General features: G+C 36.0%; 1 protein-coding gene across 1 annotated transcript; it reads left to right on the top strand.

Moving 5' to 3' along the window:
• The first annotated feature begins 16,819 nt into the window (after nt 1-16,819).
• Nucleotides 16,820-23,480, top strand: LOC139852215 (apoptosis inhibitor 5-like protein API5). Its single transcript, XM_071841456.1, has 16 exons — nt 16,820-17,086; nt 17,210-17,374; nt 18,090-18,189; nt 18,279-18,344; nt 18,437-18,534; nt 18,621-18,695; nt 18,866-19,015; nt 19,143-19,208; nt 19,304-19,369; nt 19,547-19,657; nt 20,117-20,206; nt 20,303-20,409; nt 20,491-20,605; nt 20,916-20,981; nt 22,637-22,737; nt 22,982-23,480. The coding sequence occupies exons 1-16, from the start codon at nt 17,000-17,002 to the stop codon at nt 23,169-23,171; spliced, it is 1,653 nt and encodes a 550-aa protein (XP_071697557.1). The 5' UTR covers nt 16,820-16,999; the 3' UTR covers nt 23,172-23,480.
• The last annotated feature ends 3,681 nt before the right edge of the window (nt 23,481-27,161 follow it).

The following is a 27,161-nucleotide window of genomic DNA, read 5'->3' as shown; positions in this document are numbered from 1 at the left end:
CCTTGAGGTAAGCAAGTGATTGCTTTCCCCAGCGAGTGTTGCGTTCTTCCTCGCACTTTAGCATCAGCAACTCCTTTCTTAGCTCGACGTTTTCTTTCATAAGTTTCTTCATTCGACGATCCAATCTTTCCATGTGGCGAAGTAGACCTCCAATGTTTCTCTCGGTATCGTTTCGTAATCTCATGATTTCATACTTAGGACCATCATAAAAAGGAGATCGGGCTCTCTTCCTTGATGGACCAACTTCTTCATGCCGTTTTCCCTTATCTTGGGTTCTCGGAGTTGGGTAGCATTGAGGAGACCCATGTGAATCTAAAATAGTATTCGGGCTATAATTCAGCGGTGGTGAAGCAGGACTATAAAGAGGACTTCGAACTGGTCTCGAAGTTGAAGAGTGTCCAACACCTACTTCGGTGGTAGGGTTGTGAGTTGCTTTGTTGGGCTTGTTAACGCTTGAGCTTGACATCCTATCATTAGGAAAGAGACCTTGATTAGAATCTTTGAGTCAAGTTTATTAAAGCATAATTGTTAAGATTATACGACAATCCTAAGTGCTTTAAGTCTAAGGCAGGAAAGGTTATAGTTTCCTAGATTGCTAAGGCACCCTAGCTAACAAGTAAGGCACACATAAAAATGCAATCCTGGTTCTCTATAACAGCCTGGTTTGCTCTGATACCAATCTGTCACACCCCCAGTTAGGGCCTGGGTGAAATGTGACTTAATATCAAAACAACCAACATATTATAATATACGAGAACAATACTAAATGATAAAACAAACTTTATTGAGCACGCAGCGGAAAATGAAACGTAGTTACAATGATAGGAATAACAATAATGGAAATGTTTACATGCAGAAGTAATAAATGCGATATCTCTTGATCCTATGTCCAAGTAGCATCACATAAGCAGTAAGTATAAGAGCTTGAATCAAACAGCACCTGAGACAAAACATGCTAAAGTGTCAACCAAAAGGTTGAGTGAAGTTCATAGGTTTAACAAATAAGTTTGACCGTTTGTTTTAGACCACAAGATTTAATTTGTAAGGTTGATCTCCCGCAGGATCAAAAAGTTATGCCAGTGCGTGATATTTAGACTAAACGTTCAAGTTTGCCCCATGATAAGTTAGTTCTACTTGTCGGTTTAATTTCATTATCAAGCAATACAAAGATAACATCAAATGTATCGGGGACGTTACTCCCGATAGGCCTACCCCCAATAACTAAGCATGCCGCAGCACCTAAAAATATCACTGTAGGGACTTAGTCGGACATAGCCGGGTATAGCATAGTTTTAGTTGGTACTTGTGTCTAAATTGTAAATAGTAAAAGCAGCATGTGTCTCACCCCAATAAGTATAAAAAGTAAATTGAGCTCAAGTAAAGTGGGGCTATAAAAATCACCTTAGTAATTCGATGAAGTAAGGTAGTCCTTAAAGAGAATGTATGGATGATCGAAGCACAAGATAAGTCAACCTAAGAATAAGTTGAGAATAGTTTAGATGTTTTGCCCGTATGAAGATAAGTTTAAGTATTTTCGTGTGTAGTAAGTTTAAAGATTGTTTATCGTTTTGGAAAGGCTTTTGCATATTAGACAAGCTTCCAATCTACCCACTTTCAATTTAAAATGGACTTTTCAGGTCATTAGGTTTCTGAGCACTAGGATCCGTTAAATTGGTCAATCCAGACCCTCCACCTAAGACTTTCGAGCTTCCATCCACATCGAGAAAGTTTAAGATCTATACAAGTCTAATATACCGATCCAATATGTTTTTAGGTGTGTATAGGAATACAACACTTTAGTTATTTTACTTATAAGTGTTTCAATATATATAAATATTATATATATGTAAGGATACATATATATATTTATTTTAAATTTTGTTTTAGATCAATAATAGCATCAATTAATTATCTAATAATATTAACAAGTGTAATATTGATTTAATATCAGTAGGTAATATGTATAAAACATAATAAAATTTTTATACACATTAATATTAAGTTTTGTGTATTAAATAACACTTTTTATTATTGTTTTAATAGCTAAAATGTAAATAAATAGGTAAACAAATTAAACATCACATTTTATATTTTTCTTATGTTCTACTGATCAAAATAAGCTTAATAAAAATTTATAGATTTTTGTTATGGTGTTTAAGTATTTATTTTCCATTTTCCTTTCGGTTTGTAATAATACAAAGTTTATAAAGAATTAATTATTAAATGAACCAAATTAATTCAACCAATATTTTTTCTATGCTTATAATGTTACAACAAAGTCAGAAAAATTATTTATACATTTATATAAATAGTTTAACTATTTAATCATACTATTGTGTAGTTTTTAGTTTTAATAAAAAAAATTAAATAGAAATACATAACCATTAATTCTACAAATATTTTTATAACTTTATTAATAGTTATTAAGTAGTTTTTAATAGTTATCATGGTTAAAAACCTGCTGTAACATGTAATTTCATTTTATTATAAAAAACAGTTTAATCGGGTACTGTAGCGTTTTCAGAAGAAAATTCAAATTAAATATTAAACATGCGAATTTAATTATAAAAAAAATTTATAATTACCCTTACATATGATATAGCAAGCGACTAAAATAAAATTTTACAAAAAAATTCGTTTACTATTTAATAAAAATCATTTATGTATTTCGGTTTATAAAAAAAATCAGTTTTTGATTTTTAATAAATACTATTCCGACTTTATAATTCATGAAACTAATTTTTATAGACATTAGGATACTTAACACTAATTATCATGTATTTACATTTTTTATTAAAATTAATTTCGTATTTAATTAGTTTTTAACATAAAAACTAGCATAAAACTATATAAAAACTTAATAAAAACTATATAAATTAATTAGGGGACTTACAAAAAAATAGTTGCTGAGACTTGGGAGAGTTTCTTTCAAGTTGAGAGTGTGTTTTGAGGTGTGAGTTGAAATGAAACAAATGGGTGCTATTTATAGTGAAAATAAAGTTGATAAAATGAGTTTTATAATTTTTTTTTTTTTTAGTCAACAATAGGTGGTACTAGTTTATACCTTATTTTTAGTCAACATAAGGATGTAATGGTTTAAGATTCTTTAGTCTCATTATTATTACTATTATTATTTTTACATTTACTACATTGATAAGTATTATTTTCTTTTTACTAATTCATGACTTGTATATATTTAGTTCCCAATTGTTTTATTATTTATATAAATGTCACTTTTTATTTATTACTTACAGGTTATTAGTTATAATATTACATAAATGCATAAATTTTAATTAGTAGCGAGTGTCGACTAACAGTTTATTATTTTCATCTTTTATTAACTTGTCAATTATTGCACAAAGTTAATTAATATGTTTTCTAACTCTTAACACTTAACAATTGTTGATTAAAGTTTGATCATTAAGTTTTAATTATATTATTTGGGCATTTAATATTGAAAAAATATAGAATGGAAAAATGAGGGTCGTTATACTTACCCTCTCGTTGTTTACCTTTTTATAGATTTGCATGGATGCGGTGGCCCGGGTAAGCGTGGGACTAGTGGACTCGCGTAGTTGCTTTAGAAGGCTTGCTTTTGGATTGATTAGGATTGGGTAGCGTATCCCCAATCGCCATGCTCGGCTTTATTTTGTGTTAAAAGTCGTGTGGTCGAAAACTTGAAATTGGTACTTAAAGGGTAATTTGGGCATATGTGGGCCCGGTGTCGTAAAACCCTTTTTATTGATGGAACGTGTTAGTCTTAACTATTATAATATGTTGTGAAAACCGTTTAGTCTAAATGTGTCGGGAAGTGGTCAAACATTTTCGCATTTGGGACTTTTTGGGACAACAGCCTGTCCAGGCCCTTTTGCGTGCCGCGCGGGGTAATGGCGCGCCGCGCCATTTGCTGCACAAAGAATTTTTTTTTATTCCGCGTTATTGGTTGGTTAACGGGTTGGGTTCTTACAAGTGGTATCAGTGCATGGTCTAAGGGATTTAGGTGACTTAAGATAGGTGCCTAGACTTAGACTTTTGTGTGTGCTTAATTTGTTGCGGGACTTGTAGGATTATGGGTCGGAATGGGTTATAGTTAGTGCCTTGTTTGTAGGAGGACTAACGTTTATATTAATATGTTGATATTATTAATATGTGATTGCGTTGTGTTTTGTTTATGTTTGCGTTTGCATATATCATCGAGCGAGGCGGTCGTTGTACTAACGAGCCGATACGGTGTGTATGCGTAATAAGGACTTGCAAACCTTATTACGGGTGCAAATCGTGTCTAGCAAGTGATGTACGACGAGTGTTTAGCAAGATGGGGCGGTGTTGTGTGTGTGCTTTATATGTTCGTGATCTAATTGCTTTTGCATTCCTTAGAATGGCGACGGGAAACGGGATCGAGACGAACGACGCGGAGTTTAACGCTAGAGTTGCGGCCGCCGTTGCGGAGCAAATGAGTGCGTTTCGGGAAGAAATGGATAGGAAGTATTCCGAATCTCGGAGTAATGGTGAAATGGAGCGTTGTCTTAAGAGCTTCATGAGGACTAAACCCCCGATGTATGACGGGAAACCGGATCCTTTAGTGAGCACAACTTGGATCTCGGCTGTCGAAGGGTGTTTTCGCACTATTGAATGCCCTCCCGAGAAGAAGACGAGACTCGCTACTAGTTTGTTGTGAGGTAGAGCGAAGGATTGGTTGGATGGTAAGATTGACCTTGTCGGTGGTAAAACGTTTATGGTGTTATCGTGGGACTAGTTTAAGAAGGAATTCTTCGAGGAGTTTCGAACTTCAACCGATTCGTCGAAAATGCGTAATGAGTTATGAAATTTGCAACAAGGTTCTATGGACTTGATTACTCTCAAGACGACCTTTATGGCGAAGGCTCGTTTTTACCCGGAGTATTTAGGGAATGATCATTTGTTGATGCGAGATTTCTATCGAACCTTGAATGATGACTTGAAGAGTAAGATTAGCAGAGTTCAGGTGAAATCGTTTGTGGAGTTATTCACCTCGGCTAGAGGTTTCGAGTCGTATTCGCGATCGAAGGTTGGTGAACCTTCAAGTGAGAGAAGGGTTGTTTCTTATGGTGCTCCAAGTAAGAGGACTAAGGATCCGAGTGCGAGCACGGGTGGTACACGGACGGGTATATCGGACTCGAGTGCGCCTAAGTGTTATAATTGTGGCGTGAGGGGTCACAAGTCTTGGGAATGTTCGGTGCCAAAGGGTGATGGCATGGTGTGCTTCGTTTGCCAAGAGGAAGGACATCGTAAGTCGGAATGTCCTGAGTTAGCGGGGACGGGTGCGACAAGGAGACGTTAAGGTACGTTTCGTTTTAATAAATATATCCTTTGATTATTTATTATGTGCCATCGAGTTTGAGTTGGTTAAATGCATGGTGTTGTGCATGTTATTGATATGGGTGACGTTCCTAATGGAAGTACACTATGGTGACGTTTTAATTGCTGGGCGAAGGACGTAAGACTTGGCGTAACCAAGCATTCCTTAGTATTTGGGAAATGTTTCTACCAAACCATGGAAATGGGTTTTGGTGTTCGGTCGTTAAGCGCGTGTTCGCTTTCGTGTTGAAGTTGATGAACCATGAGGTTCGTCGAGTGGATTGAAACTCTTGAAATCGAGTGCTGATCTCGATGTATGTTGGTAAAGGAGTCTACGTGACGCGACATTAGGTGCCTTTTTATACCTACTAGCGTGGTGTTCGACTCCGATTGTGTTGCGGTTACATTGTACTTAGGGTACCAAAGTGAAACCCTTAGGTACAAGAGTGATCGGGTGAAATTCGACAAACTAAAGTAATTAGATGATTGCGAGTGTATAGTTCATGTAATTTGTGGTACACTTTTCGTTCGAAGTGTTTAAGGATAGGTTAGGATCCTTGGTATGCTCAAAGTTGAAGAAAGACATGGTGATGGGCCGTGTGAACCCAATTATTGGTAAAGTCTACCTTCGGTAGCATTGTGCGGGTGTACGAGATGCGCTTATGGAATGTAGTTCCAAGTGGGGGAGTTACACTCCCGCACGCGGAGGTTTTAGTGTGAGATTTCGGACAATGCTTTTGGTAGATCCGAAATTTGTGTCGGGACCTAGATTTGGTCGATTTGTGGTAGAGTACAATTTTGGTTAAATTGTACCTATGATTTTGGATTTGAATTATCACCAAGGTGGTAATGTGGTAAATCTCGTTGAGAGATAATGGACGGGTATGGCGAGCAAGGTGAAATCCCTCGGTTAAGGGATGTGCGTATCGGATCCTCTTTTAGAGAATTAATGTTTTGTGCCTATGTTTGATATAGGTGGTTCTTGCTCGATTGTGTGAATGGTTAGTGGTGTCCGTTAGGATTCACTATGGTGTAGCAGAGCGCGATGTTACGCTACTCGTTGTTCGAGGCCAAAAGGGCGTTGATTGGTAAAGCATGACCTTCGGGGTCCGCTGACTTCATCATGGTATTGTTGATTGGTGAAGCATGACCTTCGGGGTCCGCTGACTTCATCATGGTATTGTTGATTGGTGAAGCATGACCTTCAGGGTCCGCTGACTTCATCATGGTATTGTTGATTGGTGAAGCATGACCTTCGGGGTTCGCTGACTTCATCATGGGTGTAGTGTTATATCGGTGAAGCATGACCGTTGACGGGGTCCGCTGACTTCATTCGGTGTTGAGTGATCTATCGGTTGTTTTATACACCGATGGTGGGATCGTGAGGACCATGTTGTGTGATTAGTGATTGCGATAGCCGTGTTTTGCTCACATGTTGTTACGGGTGTGACAATAGTCGATTTTGTATACCTTAGGTTTAGCGTTGCCATAGTCGTTTTGGGCGCTTTTGGTTTTAGCCGTTGCTTATGATGTTAGGATAGTGGCGTATTGATTGTATTGCGCACTACAAAGGATGTTTAGTAATAAGTGTAATCCGTAAGGATTCATGTGGTTCGATCTTCAACATTCGGATCGTTGACTTTAGGTTGAGACTTGGTCACTTTTAGCGTTGTCCTTGGTAAAGGTACGCTAAGGAATTGATATCTCGGTACGAGATTGATTGAGTTTTTCCCGATATGGGGAAAAGAGCAGGATTTAGTGCTCGGATAGTGGTTTTGATAAATCGCGGGTGACGATTTTAGTTGTTAAAGGTGATTCATTGGGAAGAATTGTCTAGGAAAGTTCGGATTGGAACTTAGGATTGAGGGCCGTTGAGTAGTTCCAGATTGGTTAAGTGGAGAAGATCACGAGGACGTGATCGAGTTTAAGTGGGGGAGAGTTATAAGACCCAAATATTTATTGTACATAATGTATTTATGGTGTACGATGCGTGTATGAAGTGTACGCAGCATGTACGTGTTGCTTGCTCGAACGTCGAAGGAAACTGGACGTTGTCTGAAGTGACAAGGTGTGTATGTATCTTTTCAACCCCAAATAAAGTTTGAGTTGATGTTTCAAAGCCTTACCATTGGAAATAAAATCTTATTACGTTTCCAACGATATTTGATTCATCGAAAACGGAGCTACGGTCAAAAAGTTATGGCCAAAACAAGAAACTGAAAACTGACCTGAAGGTTGTAGCGGCGCTCCACCTTATGGCGTGGCGCTCCGAATGCGTCAGAAGCAATTTTCAGCTTTTTTAAAAGGTTTAAATGAGGGGTACTTTGGTCTTTTCATTTAGGGTCGGTTTAGGGTCACCAAAACTGATCTAGAACTCCATTGGAGCTCATTTCTCACCCACACAAACACTCTTATCCATATTTAGAGAGAGAGGAAGAGTTCTAGAGTGAGAGAGCTTGATTTGGAGAAGAAGGAGTCGAATTCTAGCCAAAGCTCGGGTTTTAAAGTTGTTCATCTCACTCCTAGCTATGTTTTGGTAGTATTGGTAAGTTCTAACTCCGAATTTCATTTGTTAGATTTGATATTCAAGTTAGGGTTTGAGATTGTTAGTTGTAAAACCCATTTGGTTGATGAAGAGGGTTTATGGAAACTTGCTATTTTGATATTTGGCTAGTTTTGGGTTGGTTAATGATTTAACCATGTTTAAGACTTGTAAATGGTGTATAATCACTAGTGTTAGTGATTATTGGTGTTTTGGAAACCATTAGGGTTCTTATGGTTGACTAATTTTGACTAGAGTTAAAATTAGGGTTTGTTGATGATTATGACTCAATTGCCGATTTAATAAGGTTTATAAACTTAAAATGGATTAAGTTGAAGCATAGAACCGAGTTAAATATGTTTTGGTGTCAAAACTTGCTAATGGCGTGATATTGACTTCTTATGGGTCAAATTAGGGTTTAAGTGTCATTATGGGCAAGATAGGTGTTTAACACCTATGATTGGGTTTAATTGGCGTATTAGGACCATTCTCACTTGTGTTAGTGATTATTGGTTAATTTGGGCGCGATTGGTGCTTGGAAGTGCATTTGGGTCGAAATTGCACTAGTTGTCAATTTGGGTTGATTTGTATATCCACCCTAATTGTGTTACTTGTTATGTGATAAAGGGAATAGGTGCATTCCATCGGCGATTGCGGATTATTCGGTGGCATTCTTCAAGGCGACAAGGTGAGTGTTAATATCCTATGTGTATATGTATGTGTAGGATGGATGTGGGTCGGGTGAAGTGGTTCTCGGTCATAGATCTCACTTCACATATAGGTGGATTGATGGACTTGTGTATAGGTCCAATTGGCACGGTTGTGCGTTTTGGTTGACCACCTTTGACGAGGTGCACACTTTGTGTGTACGTTATCACATAGGCGGGTGATGTGGATTATATAACCCCAATGGCGAAGGGTTAATATTGTGAGTGGAATAATTATGCGTTCATGTTTATGGCGTATTTGTTTGTGGATGTTATGGTAGCATCGAGTGTGAACCACGAGCCTGTAGCACTATAAAAATAGATGTGAACCACGAGCCGGTAGCATCGAGTGTGAACCACGAGCCGGTAGCACTATAAAAATAGATGTGAACCACGATCCGGTAGCATCGAGTGTGAACCACGAGCCGGTAGCACTATAAAAATAGATGTGAACCACGAGCCGGTAGCATCGAATGTGAACCACGAGCCGGTAGCACTATAAAACGAGGCGTGAACCACGAGCCGGTAGCGTCGAAGTGTGAACCACGAGCCGGTAGCACTATAAAAGAGTATGACTCAAATACGTATGGTGTGAACCACGAGCCGGTAGCACCATAGCGTTATGGTTAACCATATTGTGTTTGTGATTGTTTAGCATGTTAAATATTGTATACGTATAATGTTTAGCATGTTAAATATTGTATACGTATAATGTTGTATTGTCGTGATGTAGCTAACCCTCCGGTGTAGCCTATTGGCATTTGTTCACATTGTCGTTGGTGAACTTACTCATTGTTGATGTTGTTAGCTTGTTGCTTAGTGATCGTACGGTATGCTTAGATTAGCTTGCCTTTATGCTTGGATGCTTCGGTATGCGGTATTTGTTTATTTATGTGGCGTGTCCATTTTATGCATATATATGTATGTAGTATATTCTCACTCACTAAGCGTTAGCTTACCCTCTCGTTGTTTACCTTTTTATAGATTTGCATGGATGCGGTGGCTCGGGTAAGCGTGGGACTAGTGGACTCACGTAGTTGCTTTAGAAGGCTTGCTTTTGGATTGATTAGGATTGGGTAGCGTATCCCCAATCGCCATGCTCGACTTTATTTTGTGTTAAAAGTCGTGTGGTCGAAAACTTGAAATTAGTACTTAAAGGGTAATTAGGGCATATGTGGGCCCGGTGTCGTAAAACCCTTTTTATTGATGGAACGTGTTACTGTTAACTATTATAATATGTTGTGAAAACCGTTTAGTCTAAATGTGTCGGAAAGTGGTCAAACATTTTCGCATTTGGGACTTTTTGGGACAGCAGCCTGTCCAGGCCTTTTTGCGCGCCGCGCCATTTGCTGCACAAAGAAATTTTTCTTTTATTCCGCGTTATTGGTTGGTTAACGGGTTGGGTTGTTACATATATGTCAATTTTTAGGATTAGCTGGTTACTACAGAAGATTCATCCAACAGTTTTCCAAAATAGCAAAACCCTTGACTGCGTTAACGCATAAAGGAAAGAAATTTGAATGGGAGGATGAACAGGAGGAAGCGTTCCAATTGTTGAAGAAAAAGCTAACTACGGCACCTATATTGTCATTGCCTGAAGGGAATGAGATTTTGTGATATATTGTGACGCCTCAAAGCAAGGTCTCGGTTGTGTATTAATGCAACGAACGAAAGTAATTGCTTACGCGTCTAGACAATTGAAGATTCACGAGCAAAATTATACCACTCACGATTTGGAATTGGGCGCTGTTGTTTTTGCATTAAAGACTTGGAGGCATTACTTATATGTGGTCAAAAGTATTATATATACCGACCACAAAAGTCTCCAACATATATTTGATCAGAAACAACTAAACATGAGGCAGCGTAGGTGGATTGAATTGTTAAATGACTACGACTTTGAGATTCGTTACCACCCGGGGAAGGCGAATGTGGTAGCCGATGCTTTGAGTAGAAAGGACAGAGAACCTTTACGGGTAAAAGCTATGAACATAATTATTCGTACTAACCTTACTACTTTAATAAAGGAGGCGCAACAGGGGGTTGTAAAAGAAGGAAAGTTGAAGAATGAGATACCCAAAGGATCAGAGAAACATCTTAAAATTCGGGAAGACAGAACCCGATATAGGGCTGATAGAATTTGGGTACCAAAGTTTGGAGATGTGAGAGAAATGGTGCTTAAGGAAGCACATAAAACCAGATACTCAATACATCCCGGAGCAGGAAAAATGTACAAAGATCTTAAGAAGCACTTTTGGTGGCCGGGTATGAAAGCCGATATTGCTAAATATGTAGGAGAATGTTTCACGTGTTCAAAGGTCAAAGCTGAACATCAGAAACCATCATGTCTACTCCAACAACCTAAAATCCCAGAATGGAAATGGGAAAACATTACCATGGATTTCATTACTAAATTGCCAAGGACTGCAAGTGATTATGATACTATTAGGGTAATAGTCGATCGTCTCACCAAGTCATCACACTTCCTGCCAATGAGTGAAGATGACAAAATGGAGAAGTTAGCATGTCTATACTTGAAGGAAGTTGTCTCCAGACATGGAATACCAGTCTCTATAATCTCTGATAGGGATGGCAGATTTGTTTTAAGGTTTTGGCAGACACTGCAACAAGCATTGGGGACTCGTCTAGACATGAGTACTGCTCGTCATCCACAAACTGATGGGCAGAGTGAAAGGACGGTACAGACGCTTGAAGACATGCTACGAGCATGTGTTATCGATTTCAGAAACAGTTGGGATCGACACCTACCGTTAGCAGAATTTTCCTACAACAACAGTTATCATTCTAGTATTGAGATGGCGTCGTTTGAGGCATTTTATGGTAGAAAGTGCAGGTCTCCAATTTGTTGAAGTGAAGTGGGGGATAGACAGATTACGGGTCCGGAAATAATACAAGAAACTACCGAGAAAATCATCCAAATTCAACAACGATTGAAAACCGCCCAGAGTCGATAAAAGAGCTATGCGGACAGTAAAAGAAAAGATATAGAATTTGAGATTGGAGAGATGGTCATGCTTTAGGTTTCACCTTGGAAAGGCGTTGTTTGATTTGGTAAACGGGGGAAACTAAATCCAAGGTACATTGGACCATTCAAGATTATAGATCGTGTCTGACCAGTAGCTTACCAACTGGAGTTACCTCAATAACTTGCAGCTGTACATAACACTTTTCATGTCTCGAATCTGAAGAAGTGTTTTGCTAAAGAAGATCTCACTATTCCGTTAGACGAAATCCAAATCAACGAAAAACTTCAATTTATTGAAGATCCCGTCGAGATAATGGATCGTGAGGTTAAAAGGCTCAAGCAAAACAAGATACCAATTGTTAAGGTTCGATGGAATTCTTGTAGAGGACCCGAGTTCACCTGGGAATGAGAAGATTAAATGAAGAAGAAATACCCGCACTTATTTCCAGAAGATACGTCAACACCTCCAACTGCTTAAAATTTCGGGACGAAATTTATTTAACGGGTAGGTACTGTAGTGACCCGAACTTTTCCATGTTTATATATATTAAATGAAATTGATATTTATATGGTTAAGTGTTTCCAACATGTTAAGCAATCAAACTTGTTAAGACTTGATTAATTGAAATAGGTTTTATATAGACAATTGACCACCCAAGTTGACCGGTGATTCACGAACGTTAAAACTTGTAAAAACAATATGATGTCATATATATGGATATATATATATATATATATATATATATATAGTTAACATGGTATTATGATAAGTAAACATATCATTAAGTATATTAACAATGAATTACATATGTAAAAACAAGACTACTAACTTAATGATTTCAAAACGAGACATATATGTAACGATTATCGTTGTAACGACATTTAATTGTATATATATCATATTAAGATATATTAATATATCATAATATCATGATAATGTAATAATTTAACATCTCATTTGATATAATAAACAATGGGTTAACAACATTTAACAGGATCATTAACCTAAAGGCTTCAAAACAACATTTACATGTAACGACTAACGATGACTTAACGACTCAGTTAAAATGTATATACATGTAGTATTTTAATATATATTTATACACTTTTGAAAGACTTCAAGACACTTATCAAAATACTTCTACTTAACAAAAATGCTTACAATTACATCCTCGTTCAGTTTCATCAACAATTCTACTCGTATGCACCCGTATTCGTACTCGTACAATACACAACTTTTAGATGTATGTACTATTGGTATATACACTTCAATGATCAGCTCTTAGCAGCCTATTTGAGTCACTTAACATATGTGGGAACCATCATTTGGCAACTAGCATGAAATATCTCATAAAATTACAAAAATATTAGTAATCATTCATGACTTATTTACATGTAAACAAAATTACACATCCTCTATATCTAATCCATATACCAACGACCAAAAACACCTACAAACACTTTCATTCATCAATTTTCTTCATCAAATTGATCTCTCTCAAGTTCTATCTTCAAGTTCTAAGTGTTCTTCATAAATTCTATAAGTTCTAGTTTCATAAAATCAAGAATACTTCCAAGTTTGCTAGCTTACTTCCAATCTTGTAAAGTGATCATCCAACCTCAAGAAATCTTTCTTATTTATAGTAAGATATCTTTCTAATATAAGGTAATACTCATATTTAAACTTTGATTCAATTTCTATAACTATAAGGTAATACATATATATGCCTATATATATGATCAGGGTGCTCAATCCCGAGAGCAAACTGGAATTTGGGGCATCTGGTGCAGTGGAGTGGAGCGCCGCTCTAAATTTGGTGTTCCGCTCTAAATTTGGAGCTCCTCTCCATTTACCTGTGACACAAAAAAAAATGGCGTCGATTTTCGGTAATGGTTTAAGGTCGTTTCACAAGTTGATCTAAGTTAAAAGTAATATTTCGAAGGGATAGAAAGATTAGATGTGTTGTATACAAGGAGTACAAGATTTGTAAATCGGATTTCCACCGGGTTTGGAGAAAAGACTTAGTGAAGCAAACTCCCGATTAGCGAATCGGAGAGTGGATTAAGGTGGATTAGTTAACATCCACCTTAACCACTATAAATCCCCGTGTTTATGTTCTTACTTTACTTTCCACATTACTTAAAACATAAACACTACACACATAGAGTTTGAGTTGATTAAGTTGATCAAGGTTGATTAATCTTGTTAATCATCGAAAAAGTTCTAAAAACGCATTAAGTAACTATTCACCCCCCTCTAGTTACTTACAGGTTGGATGTTCATGATTTTCATTGTCGAATGAGCGATTTTATTTCATAAATCATGGACGCTACCGTTATTGAATCTTGAGTCATACTTTCCGATAGAAGAATCGATGGATTAACAGTTCGATGTTCATGAATTTCACACTCGATTGTGCCGGAAGATCCTAAAATTGTCGAGGTTGGATATTGAATCGGTTGATGGACCGATTTAAGGTTTATTTGGTTGATTTTAGGACCCACATGGAATAACATGTCATTAGCAATATTAATACAAATTTAATCACATAACTACATCTAGGATGCTACATCATCAAGGGATTAGGAGCTGACACGTCAGCAAAAATCCCTTGATTTATAATATGTTATAAATACACTGATTATATTAAATTGATATATTTAATTAAATTAAATATTGTGATATCTCTGTCTTTTATATTAAAAAACATGATACATGATATGATCAAAATGGACGGTTTTATTTATGTGGTGACGTTAGGTCGCAAGACGTCAGAATCAGCTATCAGGAGAGCGGCAATAGTTTTAAATTTATATTTAGCGGGGCCTAAATCGTACTACTTCTTATTATAGTAGTAAGGGAAGTATGACCTAGGGTCAAATTTTTAAGAGATAAAAAAAATTAACATTCCAATTGAACTACTTAACTACAGGCATACAAGTTCAGACGGCTCATCCAATTGAGCGACTCGGTTAGGTGAAGTATTAACATTCCACAAAGGTCTAAACTTTCTTAAGCATAATGAAGTACAAGGTATGCCATATCCAAGAGACGTGATCTGTGTCGATGCTTTCGTTAATGATTGGGTTTAAAAGATAGTTAGGCCCTTAAAAAGAGTAACCATAAAGAACACCATGGCCAAGTCGGTACGACTTCCATGAACACGTTCTGTTATCCTAACGGTCCAATCCTTTATGAGTTTAAACAAACAGTTCCTTAATTAACTATGAATCCCTCAAGCGGAGTGCAATGCTTGAGACCACATTATGGTGAAGTGTACTAATCAACACTGACCGTGTTCCATGGCCTTACTTAGCAGAGGTACAACTTACAACAACCGTTGTGCTTCAGCATGCACACTACGAAGTTTATATGCTTGGTGACTACACTAGCATGGTCTAGGACCGACAATGTACTATGTGCCTAGTTAGATGTTTCAATACGAAAGAGTCCTCAGTCGGAATCCAAAGCTCGGTGGACTTACTACAACCGGTGTGCCTTATTCAAACTTGCGTTGTATCCGATAGAATTCTCTTACCAAGGGGTGACACAGATAGTGTACTCTGAATTGGGGTTCACGACTTCCTAATAATAGAGCCAATAACTACGTTATATTAGTTGGAAAAGCGATTGAGTTTAAAGCATAATCGAAAAGCATCTCAACAACATACACAAACCATAATATTATTTCGACATCATAACTAACTACATTATATTATACACTAAAAATAACTATTCACTAATCATGATAACAATATCATAAATCATAATAATTCAAGACATTATATAAAGACAAAGGATAGAAGTACCGGTAGATTAAACGAGTTCCGAAAATACAAAAGTGACAACTTCAAACTCCAGATCGCTCATAATACAATCTTCGGCGTTCTTCTCCTGGTACTAATTTTCCCGCTCGGAGTCAAAGACCTTGAAAGTATGACTAATTATTGTAGAAAGAGACAGAATGAAGTGAATTGAAGTGTGTGAAAAAATGGATGACATTAAATAGACTTGAGTATGGCAGGGAAACGTCTGGCAAGCCGGCCTGGCAGGCTGGCAAGCTGCCTGGCAAGCTGCCTGGCAAGCTGCCTGGCAAGCTGCCTGGCAAGCTGGCGCCACAGGCCGGCGTGGGTGGCCGGTGCTAGGCAAGCTGGATGCCAAGCCCGTTTCCTATGCCCGGTGGCTGAGTCATGTGGCAAGCCGACTCCACTCTGGCAGGCCGGTGTGGCAGACCGGTTTTGCTTCTGGTCTTGCTGTTTGCTTGGATCGTCTTGCTCGTTCCCGGGATCGTAACTTGGTTTCCGGGATCGTAACTTGTCTTTCACCGTTTTAGCTCCGTTTTGCTTGATTCTTTTTTAATCGTTTTTGTAATTACTTGATCTTCAATTTTAACCGACAAAGCGAGTATTTTGGTGATAAAGTTTGGAAATTTATTGTTTTTGGGCCTTAATATTGAGGTGAAAACGTGACTTTTTAGCCGATATCAATACACAAATGGTATTGGAGTCACGTGGGAGAAGTTAGTTGTAGTAATTTAAAGGGTATACAAGTAATGTAAAACACTAAAAGCTCTTGTATCTCTTAAACGCTACTTGAGTTAGCATTTCACCATCTAGCTTTTTGGAGTTTTTTCCATCCCAACAAAAGCTTTAAGCTTTCATTACCAAACAAAACTTTTTATTAAATAGAAGTTTTTTTCATAAAAGCTAAAAGCTTCAAAAAAACTTGAAAAAATCATTCTCAAACATAGCCTATGCCGTTGTAATTTATTCTCCTTCAACGCATTACTAAGACCATCTATAACAAGGCGTACTCAGGCTTGTGTGCCACCAACACACACCCAACACACCACTAACAAGGCGTGTTGGAGGTCTTCAATGTCGGCGCGTGTGTCAGGAGCACAGGGAAGAAAGAAGGTGTGCAAGAATTTTCCTTTTTTTGATTGGTTTAATTTTTCTTTTTAGTTATTTTTTATCATTTTTTTCAATCAACTTCTAATCAGATTTTAACACACCACTTAACACGCTACTCAACACGTCACCCAATTATTTCTCAATTTACTAGCATGTCTAGCAATTACCTCACCCTTACCTATCGACACGCTCATTTTGTCTGTCATGGTTAAAATTTTTGACATATAAAATTTTGACACTTGAAAAAAGATGAAAATATGGCTATCCAAAATTGTTTTTTTAAGTAACAGGCAAATGTGTGTACAAGCCCGTATTAATCTTTGTTTCACGAAGTCTGTGCAGTCATCAACAAAAACCTTCCGTTCACCATCACCTTAAACAAACACAAATTTCATCAATTACTCGTACTTACACATACTAGTCTATTTATTCACTACGTACCACGTAGAATATCGCTGTATTAGGTTCGAACTACAACATTCATTCAGTTTCCTCATTCGATAGTAACCACTAATGGCGGACGCATCCAACGACACTAAAGACATTGAAAAGCTCTACGTATACGGAGAACGACTTAGCGAAGCCAAAGACAAGTCTCAGGTTTTCATTACTTTTTCAATTAATTTCTAGGGTTTTTTTTTTAGTGTATTTGTTACTAATAAATTCTGAGAAATTAGGGTTTCTAATGAGTATCAGTATGATTAAAATTGATAATTTGTGCAGAATGTGGAGGATTACAAGAGTATAATTGAGGCTGCAAGGAGTTCGAGTGTGAAAGCGAGACAATTAGCAGCTCAATTGATACCTAGGTACTTTAAGTTCTTTCCTGGTTTATCAGGAACTGCTGTTGATGCTCATCTGGATTTATGTGAAGCTGAAGAGCTTGGGGTATGTCCTTTTCAAATTTTTTATTTCTGGATTATTATATGTTTATAAGATTTTTGAATAAATAAATATAATTATAATTATAAATACTGTACAGTAAAAGCTAGAAAATAATTTCGAATTCTTAATATGGTCATGTTTCGTTATGTGATTTGGATGATGTGAGGTAATTTAGAATGTAGACCCTTGCTAAGTATCATACGTCAGCGATGTAACATAATGCTTAAGCGCTAAATGGTATAAAATCAGAATGATTCAAGTTTCTGATTGGACTTAGTTATGAATGACCATAACCTGTCCGAATGAACTTTATGATTGATGTAAAATTAATATATTAACCTTTTAAATAAATAAATAAATAAATATTGTTGTTTAATAAGTTTCTGGATATTATTTACGGAGGATATTGGTTCAACATAGATTGTTGTCATTTAGATGTCACTTATTTGTCATTTACATGTCACTTACAAACGCACTGAATGTTGAACTAGGTTTAACATTCAATGCCGAACCATTCAATTAAATGGAAATCAAACACACCCTAGGTTAGCAATTACTGTGTGTTCATATACATAATGACACTCACAACTAGTTCAGATACCTGTATCCTTGACACTTGATGTATACGATAAAGTTAATTTTCTTATTACTTTAATAAGAGTTAATGTTAGCTGAGGGTATTGCTGCTTAAATTTTTTTCGTTGCTCATTTTGTAAAGATACGTGTCCAAGCGATTCGTGGACTTCCTCTTTTCTGCAAGGATACGCCAGAGCATATCTCTAAGATTGTTGACATTCTTGCACAACTTCTTATAGCTGGTAAATTAGGTTCTTTAAGTTTTTCTATTCATGTCTGAAGTTAGACATATATATGAGTATAAGACCTTGAGTACCTTAATGTTTTTCAGAAGAAAATGTGGAGCGTGATGCAGTGCACAAAGCTCTTTTGTCCTTGTTGAGGCAAGATGTGAAAGGTATTTCAACAGTGCGATAACTGTTTTGTAAAACCATTTTTAGATATTATCAATAACTTTAATGTTAAATTCATAGTATTATATGCTTGCAGCATCCTTGACTGCGCTATTTAAGCACATTGAGAGCGTTGATGAACCAGTTACAGATGATAACCTTCGTGAGAGGACCCTGGTTTTTATCAGGGACAAGGTGAGATGATCCGATTTGTGACATATGGGAATGATATTGCTGCTGCATATATATAAATGAAAACTGAGTCTAATGAAAAATTACAGGTGTTCCCTCTAAAATCCGAGCTCTTGAAGCCACAGGAGCAGATGGAAAGACATATAACTGATTTGATTAAAAAGGTATCTTCCTATTTTTTGCCATTCACTCATTCTTTTAATCACCTATATTTGATCTATTCTGTAGGGTCATTTAGCTTCTGTTTTCTACGTGCTTGCTGTAGATATATTAATGTACTTAAGTGAGATCTGATTATATACTAATATGTTTTGAGAGTATTTTTATATTGCAGAGTTTACAAGATGTTACTGGAGCTGAATTTAAGATGTTCATGGATTTTTTAAAGAGTTTGAGCATCTTTGGAGAGAAAGCTTCTACTGAGCGTATCCAAGAGCTTGTTGAAATCATTGAAGGCCAAGCTGATCTTGATGCACAATTCAGTGCAAGTTTATTATGTTTTTGTTTTTTTTTTTAAATTATTTTTTGTGACTTGTTCATTGTGTAACTCTAAACATTTCTGTATCTTGTTGAGTACATAACTATTGCTGTCTATTTTCTTTATAATTCAGGTTGAAGATGGGGACCATGTTGATAGATTAATATCATGCCTATATATGGCTCTTCCATTCTTTGTGGTACGTCTCTTTTGGTATTTATACACATATATATATTTTTGTTCCTTCCATTTAATGACCTTTTCTTTGAAACGGATTCTGTATATTATATGCAGATGGGTGCTTCAAGTAGTAAATTTCTCAACTATCTAAACAAGCACATTCTCCCTGTTTTCGACAAGGTATTAATATTTACAATACTCCTTTTCATGATAATGCCTCCGTTTGTCATTCTTTCGTTTTTTTTTCCGGGATGATGTATTTGTATATAATCTTAGAAATTAGGATTAAATTTTTGTTGGATATCGTTTAATGAAGTAATGGTTTATTTGGCATCCATTTATTTATTTCATTTGCAGCTTCCAGAAGAACGAAAAGTAGACTTGCTAAAGAACCTTGCAGAGAGTTCACCTTATGCAGCACCACAAGATTCGAGGCAGATTCTTCCTTCTGTTGTTCATCTCTTGAAGGTACCAATATCCTTTGAAAAGATGTTTCTCGATTGGTAAAGTTTACAATGTTGACCCATGTGCTTATTATAGATAATTAATTTGGGTTTGTTTATTCTGAAACTTGTCAATTAAAATAATTTACTTAAAAGGGCAACAAGCCAGATGGGCTGAACAAGTCAAACAGGTTGAAAGTCACATGTCTAGTTAAGATTGTGTATATAACTTTGTAAATTGCTTTTACTGAAAGCCTTGGACTATTATTGTAATGCCATAATAGTTATGTAAGAAAGCTTAAAGAATGGATAAAGACATGTACTTGTATAAGCCAAATTCAACATGTCTAGTTTAGGGCTTAAAACACTTCTAAAAAATCCGTTTTTACTATATGGAGTAGTAACTTCACTTTTCTGCAACTTAGTGCGATGTTGGTTTGTGTTTTTTGGTAATATACTTCATTTCATGTTTGTTTACTCTCAGAAGTACATGCCTATAAGGAAAACAGGAGAAGAGATGAACTTCACATATGTTGAGTGTATGTTGTACACGTTCCACCATTTAGCTAACAAGGTGAATAATATTCTATATTATTAAATGTATATTAACATATTCACCTGTTAATGTTATCCATCTGTTGAATTATGAATTTACTCTTTTGTGTAACAGGCTCCAAATGCGACTAATAGTTTATGCGGTTATAAAATAGTGACTGGGCAACCATCAGACAGGCTTGGTGAGGACTTCACTGAGTTCAATAAAGATTTCACAGAAAGGTAGTTTGGTTTTAACTGTCACAAAATGTCGAAAATACCCTTGTATAGTAGTAACAAAAGCTCTTTTACTTGGTGATTCAGGCTGAGCTGTGTTGAGGACCTCACTAAAGCTACAATGAAGAAGTTAACACAGGGAATGGGTCAGACAAATAAGACAATGGGTAGTGCTATATCCGATGAAGAAAAGGCTAGAATTGTGAGTTCATAAATAGCTTCCATGTACCTTTTATCACCTTTTTATCGGTATAGATGTCAATTCTGACCCATTTATGGTCAATTTGAGTTATTTTATTTATATCTTCAACGGGTCCCATGGGGAAAAAAAGTACTGTCAGTGCATATACATTCTAAATTATAATAAAATTAAAAGACTACATTATTATTATTGGAATAATTTTGTCATCTTATTTGACACTCTAAAAGTTGTAATCCTAACAAACAACCCCTCTTGTTTACTTTAGTACTTTCAGCGTTGTATCTCATTATTATATTTTTCTAATATTCAGAAAATTCAGAAGCAGAATGCTACAACAGGGTTGCGCACCTGTAATAATATTTTGGCAATGACACAGGTAATGGAATTATAATCTTCCTTTGCCTTTGTACAATAATTAATCCTTACTGTTAATATTCAAAGCCAAATGCGTAAAAATGCCATTGTTGGTCAAAGAGTAGGACTACTTGGCAAATATCACGGGTTAATAAGTATAATGACCAATTAATAGCAGCATACACATACAGTTAAACATATGCTTTCCCTCACACAGAAAATGCCTCTTGTTTCCCCATTTGAATTTGTTGGCATCCTTGTAAATGGTGGCTGTCTCGGCCGACTAGTCGGTTTGCTGACTAGCCCGTCTCGTTATGGCTATAAAAACGTTTGATTAGTCGGTCAAAGCTAAAAAGTCAGGTCAAAGTCAGTCAAAGTCGGTTTGAGTCTATTTGAATCGGGTCTGCGCCAGTCAAAGTTATGGTTGGTCAAGTTTGATCAAAATTTTAATACTATTTATACTCGGATTTTGTGCCCTATACATATGTTTTAAATATTATTTATGATTGATACATTTATGTGTAATTTATATATATGTTAAATATATACTACTAAAAGTCAACGTTAGTCACCGACTTGACCTACTAGTCGTTTCAAAGTCCCGACTCTTCTCTTTCTCGCGACTTTTCCAAACCTTGTCTCTCGGTGATTACTTTCTAAATTTATTTATTAGAACATAGGTTGTTCTTGAACCCCCAATAATTATTAGCTTTGGTTTCAAGATTAATTTATCATTTTTAGATAATTTTAGATACGGAATTTATTTGGTTCTGAGAATATTTTTTTTATGCCTATGTATTTTACAAGTTTTAATTATCAATCAATGACACGGTATGGAATAAGAAGAGACTTGACCTGCAAAGAATTGGGTGATTAGGATAAGATTTTAGTAGATTTTTCTTGCTCATTATCTTATTTTCCAAGTTACTACTTTATTTTGTTCAAGTTTGAGATAACTTAGGAATTAGAATCCTAGTTGGTTTATTTTCTTTCTAGCATAAATAAATAGGATTAATGTGTTTAGCTTTATTAAAAAAATAATAATAAAAAATTCGGCTCTATTTTGAGTCAACGACAAGCGTCGATTTATTGGCGTCTTGACTGCCGTTTAGAGCCTAAATTGAATTCCAGGCAGGATTTAAAACCCATGGAAATTTGATTCTACCATTTTCATGGCGACTCAATTTTATTTTACTGTTTTTAACAAAAAAATTCCTACTTATTGGCCGGTGGTCCACTCGGAAGCAATCTCTTTATCCGTCGAATAGAGAGAGGGATGACTTTCTCTACTTTTGGGAGTGTTTCACTCTGGGTGGAAAAATGACTTGTTTTTATTCTCGGATAGGAGGAAGGATTGTCTACATCTCACCTCCCCATACACCACTCATGTGGTATTGGGTTTTGTTGTTGTGTTGTTTAGTTTTATTAAGTCTTGAATTCTAATAATAAAATTACTTCCTTTGAGTTTCTTTGGTTTATTAAACCGTTTATTTGTTATGTTGAACACAAACAGTCGTTTAACATAAAATCTTATCATAATCACCCAATTCCTTGCGGGTAAAGTCTCTTTCTTATTCCATACCACGTCAATATATTTCAAAAAAAAAAAATAAAAAATATTAAATATACTTGAGAAAGATTTCCGGATCTTATATGTTTACTTTTGTGGTAATTCAGCCGTTACATTCAAAAGCACCTTCATTTATCGGAGACAAACGGGTCAACCTTTCTTGGAATGAAGCAGTTAAAGCAGCTGCAGCTCCAGCAAGCACTGCCGGGTATGTACATTGAACTCGCTCAAGTGAGCATTGCAATTCCTTGTCTCGTGCTTTTTTGTATAGCCACTAGGGAAAAACTATCAGTTTACTAATAGCTTTAGCTGTCCAATTAGAGGTGGCAATTTTGCCCCGTTGATTTTAAATGGGTCAATTTCAGTTGATTTTTATATCTAATCCCAATTAATTTTATTATTTTTTTCAATTTTTTATAACAATATATGTATATGTATTTCTTGTTCCTCAGAAGCAAACGACCTTCCAACAACCTAAATGGTTCAGGCAACCAAGTGAATAAAAGGGGTCGTGGAGGTGGTGGGGCATTTGAAGGTGGGAGAGGTAATTTTAATTCAAGGGGGGAAGGTGGACAAGGTGGTGGTAGGGGCGGATGGGGGGGTAGGCGTGGTGGTCGTGCAAGAGGCGGTTACTATCGTTAACTTTCACTTCTCAATTCAGATGAGATTTAGACCGGGCTGTGCAATGGGAGGTCACTCAGGGAACTTTGAGCATAACAAGAATGCAATACCTAATCTAGGTTTACACATTTGAATTTCACAACTTGGCTGTTTTAGTTTTTGTATTGTCTGATTTGTTATGTTATAGTTTTATGTATTGAAAATTTGAAACAAGATTTTGTAGCCTTTAAATGAACGCGTGTGGAGCGCATTTAGCATCTCAAGTTATCTGTTTGTTGTTTCAAGTTATCTGTTTGTTGTTTCTACTGAAAAGCAATTATGAAATGCGACCTATAACTTTATACTCCGTATCATGTAATTTTATGTTTATATTTATTTTCAATATTCAATACAGTGTACCAAACTGCTATGCATGGGGAACAAAGTCATGGAGTAATATAATCAAGTATGGTTTAATTTTGCGGTTTGTGATGTTAGTTTCATTATTACTGTAATAGTTTTTTTTTTTTTTTTGAAAAGCAAGATAATTTTATTGATAAGGAAATGATACAACGAGGATTACAACATGAGAAACACTAATTTGAGCGAAACTCGAGGACCTATACTAGATATAAAGTAAGAAACTAACAAGATGTAGAATACCCTGATTTCGGAGCAGTATTATCAAACCTAACATCAATCACCATTACCCTCATCATCTACTAATACATAAAAAGGATTGTTTGTTTCAATTCTATCTTTGGAATGTGTCTTATTATTACCTTCACCATCAATGCCCTTCCCTTTATCTCTTTTCCTTAAAACATTATGATTTCGATTTTTCTGGGTCTCCACATTCCAATTTGTTTCCTCCACAGCAATATTGTCTTTAATACCATAATTATTCTTAACTGCATTTTGCTTGATACCTTTTGCTTCTGTTGACTGCCATTGACTTTTATTATTATCAAAATTCAGCTTATGAAATATCCTTCCATTCTTACCAACAACTTTAGAGCCATCCTCAACACACTGGTTATTTAAATCAACTGTTTCACCATCATTGTTGATTTTCAAAGCGTCTTTTAACACTTGTGCAGATACTTCATCTTCTGTTTTAGGCCTAATTTTACAAGTATTAAAAGAATGCCCAAACACTTTGCAATGAGTGCATAAAGGCGGTTTCCATTGATAAGTCACCTCAAGTTTACCCACTTTGGCTGGAAAAGAACCAATCACAGGATAGGAAAATTCGACAAAGCTAGGAAGGTCATCAGCTGCATTGACTTCAGTCAAAACTCTAGCAAAGCCTAGTCTTCCACTTTTACTTAAACATCTCTCCGAAGTAACTTTGTCCATCAATATAGGCCTACCAATACCACTAACAAGTTTACCTATTACTGTAATAGTTTATATATGCAATCTTGTGTTTAGGTTTCAAAATATTAATGGCAACAACGTTTTACATATAACAAAACCAATTTTACAAAAGTGGGGTATATGGGAGGTAAGATGTAGACAATCCTTTCCTTATCGTTGAATAAAGAGAAACTATTTCTCTATCCAAAGTGAAACACCTCAAGGGTAGAGGAAGTTTTCCTTATCAATGTTCTATGGATAGAGATACTGCTTTTGAAATGATCTCCGGTCAATAAGTAGGTTAAAAAGGTATGAAACGCCATGAAAATGGTAGAATCAAATGTCATTGGTTTTTAAGCGACAGTCAAGTCGCTAGTAAATCGACGCTTGCTGTTGATTACTATAGTCAATATATATAATTATTTTTAAAGTGTACGACTTTAAATCCGTGTGTTCATTCCATGTCAATCATGATCCTTTTTGCCATCAATAACATCATATATCTCTTTGGGTAGAGGTGCACAAACCGGATTAAAAACTGGATCCGGACAAAACAAATCGGATTTTTTTCCTTATTTTCCGGATCCGGTTCCGGTTCTCAACATCGATTTTTTTCGGACTAGGATTCGATTTTGCCGGTTATATTTTTACCGGTTCGATATTTTGAACGTTTGAACAACAATAATACAATCAATATAAACAAAAGTTATAACGCTTAACACAATAAATAATATAAATAACAACATTTTTATTTCTAACGATTACTACTATAAATAATATAAATAACAACACTTTTATTCGAACGATACAATTATAATTTATACAAAAGTTAATACATTTCGAGTTTCGGCATGACCATAACCCGATAATGTATTAGGACTAAAGTATACTTAAAAGGATATTCATTTAGTGATTCAACTTTCCAGTCGATTTCTGGCAGCGGATAGTTGTCTTTAGGGGAAGCTTTATTGATATCTTTAAAATAAATGCACATCCGCCACGATTCATCAGGCTTTTTAACAAGCACTGGGTTTGCAACCCATGTTTGGTAGTTTACTTCGAGCAGAATGCCTGCTTTAACAAGTTTAGTTACTTCTCCGCATAACCATTACATGCGATCTGGAGCCATGCCTCTGCGTGTCACACCCCTTAATTGGGACCGGGGGGAACTGTGACTAACCAATATCAAAAACACAAGTGTAAAGCGAGAACGACTCTAAATGAGACGTTTTTATTAAATACCAATGTATAATAGCAGCGGAATTAAATTGTCATTACAAATGAAAAATCTAAAATGTAAATTGTAAATGTTTTAACAATGCAATAATGTAAATGCAGACTCCATAGCAGTATAGTCCAAGTAGCAAGTAATCTTTAGCAATCATCACTTGAGACAAAACATGCTTAAAGTGTCAACCAAAAATAGTTGGTGAATTCATAGGTTTAAGTTTGTAAACTACCAAAGTTTTAGACCACAAGATTTAGTTATAAACAATTGATATTTCCATATCAGTTGAAAATAGTGATGAAGTGTATGATATCGAAACTAAACAAGTTTACCCTAGGACACCTTGAACTGTCAGTGTCGTTGAAATCATTATTATGTATCCATTGACCGACGGTCACCTGGATAAAGACGTCACTCTCAATAGGCCTACTCACAATAACTAAGTTTCCGTTATGCATAGCAACTATTGATATAATGGCATGGATTTAGCATGAAACAAAGCATGGCAGCACAATTAAAGTTTGAGTACTTGTGTCTAAATCTAACGACCCGTCCTAATCCATCCGGACGAAGTCCATATCGATTATAAACGATTCACAATAGTTGATTACATCGCGAGGTACTTGACCTCTATATGATACATTTTACAAACATTGCATTCGTTTTTGAAAAGACAATCTTTCATTACATCAAAAGTTGACGGCTTGCATACCATTTCATAATATATCTAACTATAATTGACTTAATATTAATCTTGATGAACTCAACGACTTGAATGCAACATCTTTTGAAATATGTCATGAATGACTCCAAGTATTATCTCTAAGATGAGCAAATGCACAGCGGAAGATTTCTTTCATACCTGAGAATAAACATGCTTTCAAGTGTCAACCAAAAGGTTGGTGAGTTCATCAGTTTAACATAAATAATCATTTCCATCATTTTAATAGACCACAAGATTTTCATTTTCAGTTCTCATAAAAATACATCCCATGCATAGAGATAAAAATATCATTCATATGGATTGAACACCTGGTAACAGACGTTAACTTAAATGCATAGAATATCCTCAAACAGAACCTCTCGTCTGTATAATAATAATCTCGAAGTACTAAAGCATTTGTAGAGACCCGTCCTAATCCATCCGGACGAAGTCCATATCGATTACAAACGATTCACAACAGTTGATTACATCGCGAGGTAATTGACCTCTATATGATAAATTTTACAAACATTGCATTCGTTTTTAAAAGACAAACTTTCGTTACATCGACAGTTGACAGGCATGTAAAGCATTTCATAATATATCCAAATATAATTGACTTAATAATAATCTTGATGAACTCAACGACTCGAATGCAACATCTTTTGAAATATGTCATGAATGACTCCAAGTAATATCTCTAATATGAGCAAATGCACAGCGGAAGATTTCTTTCGTACCT

The sequence above is a fragment of the Rutidosis leptorrhynchoides genome, chromosome 6, assembly GCF_046630445.1.
Source record: "Rutidosis leptorrhynchoides isolate AG116_Rl617_1_P2 chromosome 6, CSIRO_AGI_Rlap_v1, whole genome shotgun sequence".
NCBI lineage: Eukaryota > Viridiplantae > Streptophyta > Magnoliopsida > Asterales > Asteraceae > Rutidosis > Rutidosis leptorrhynchoides.
This window is presented reverse-complemented; position numbering and strand designations above follow the sequence as displayed.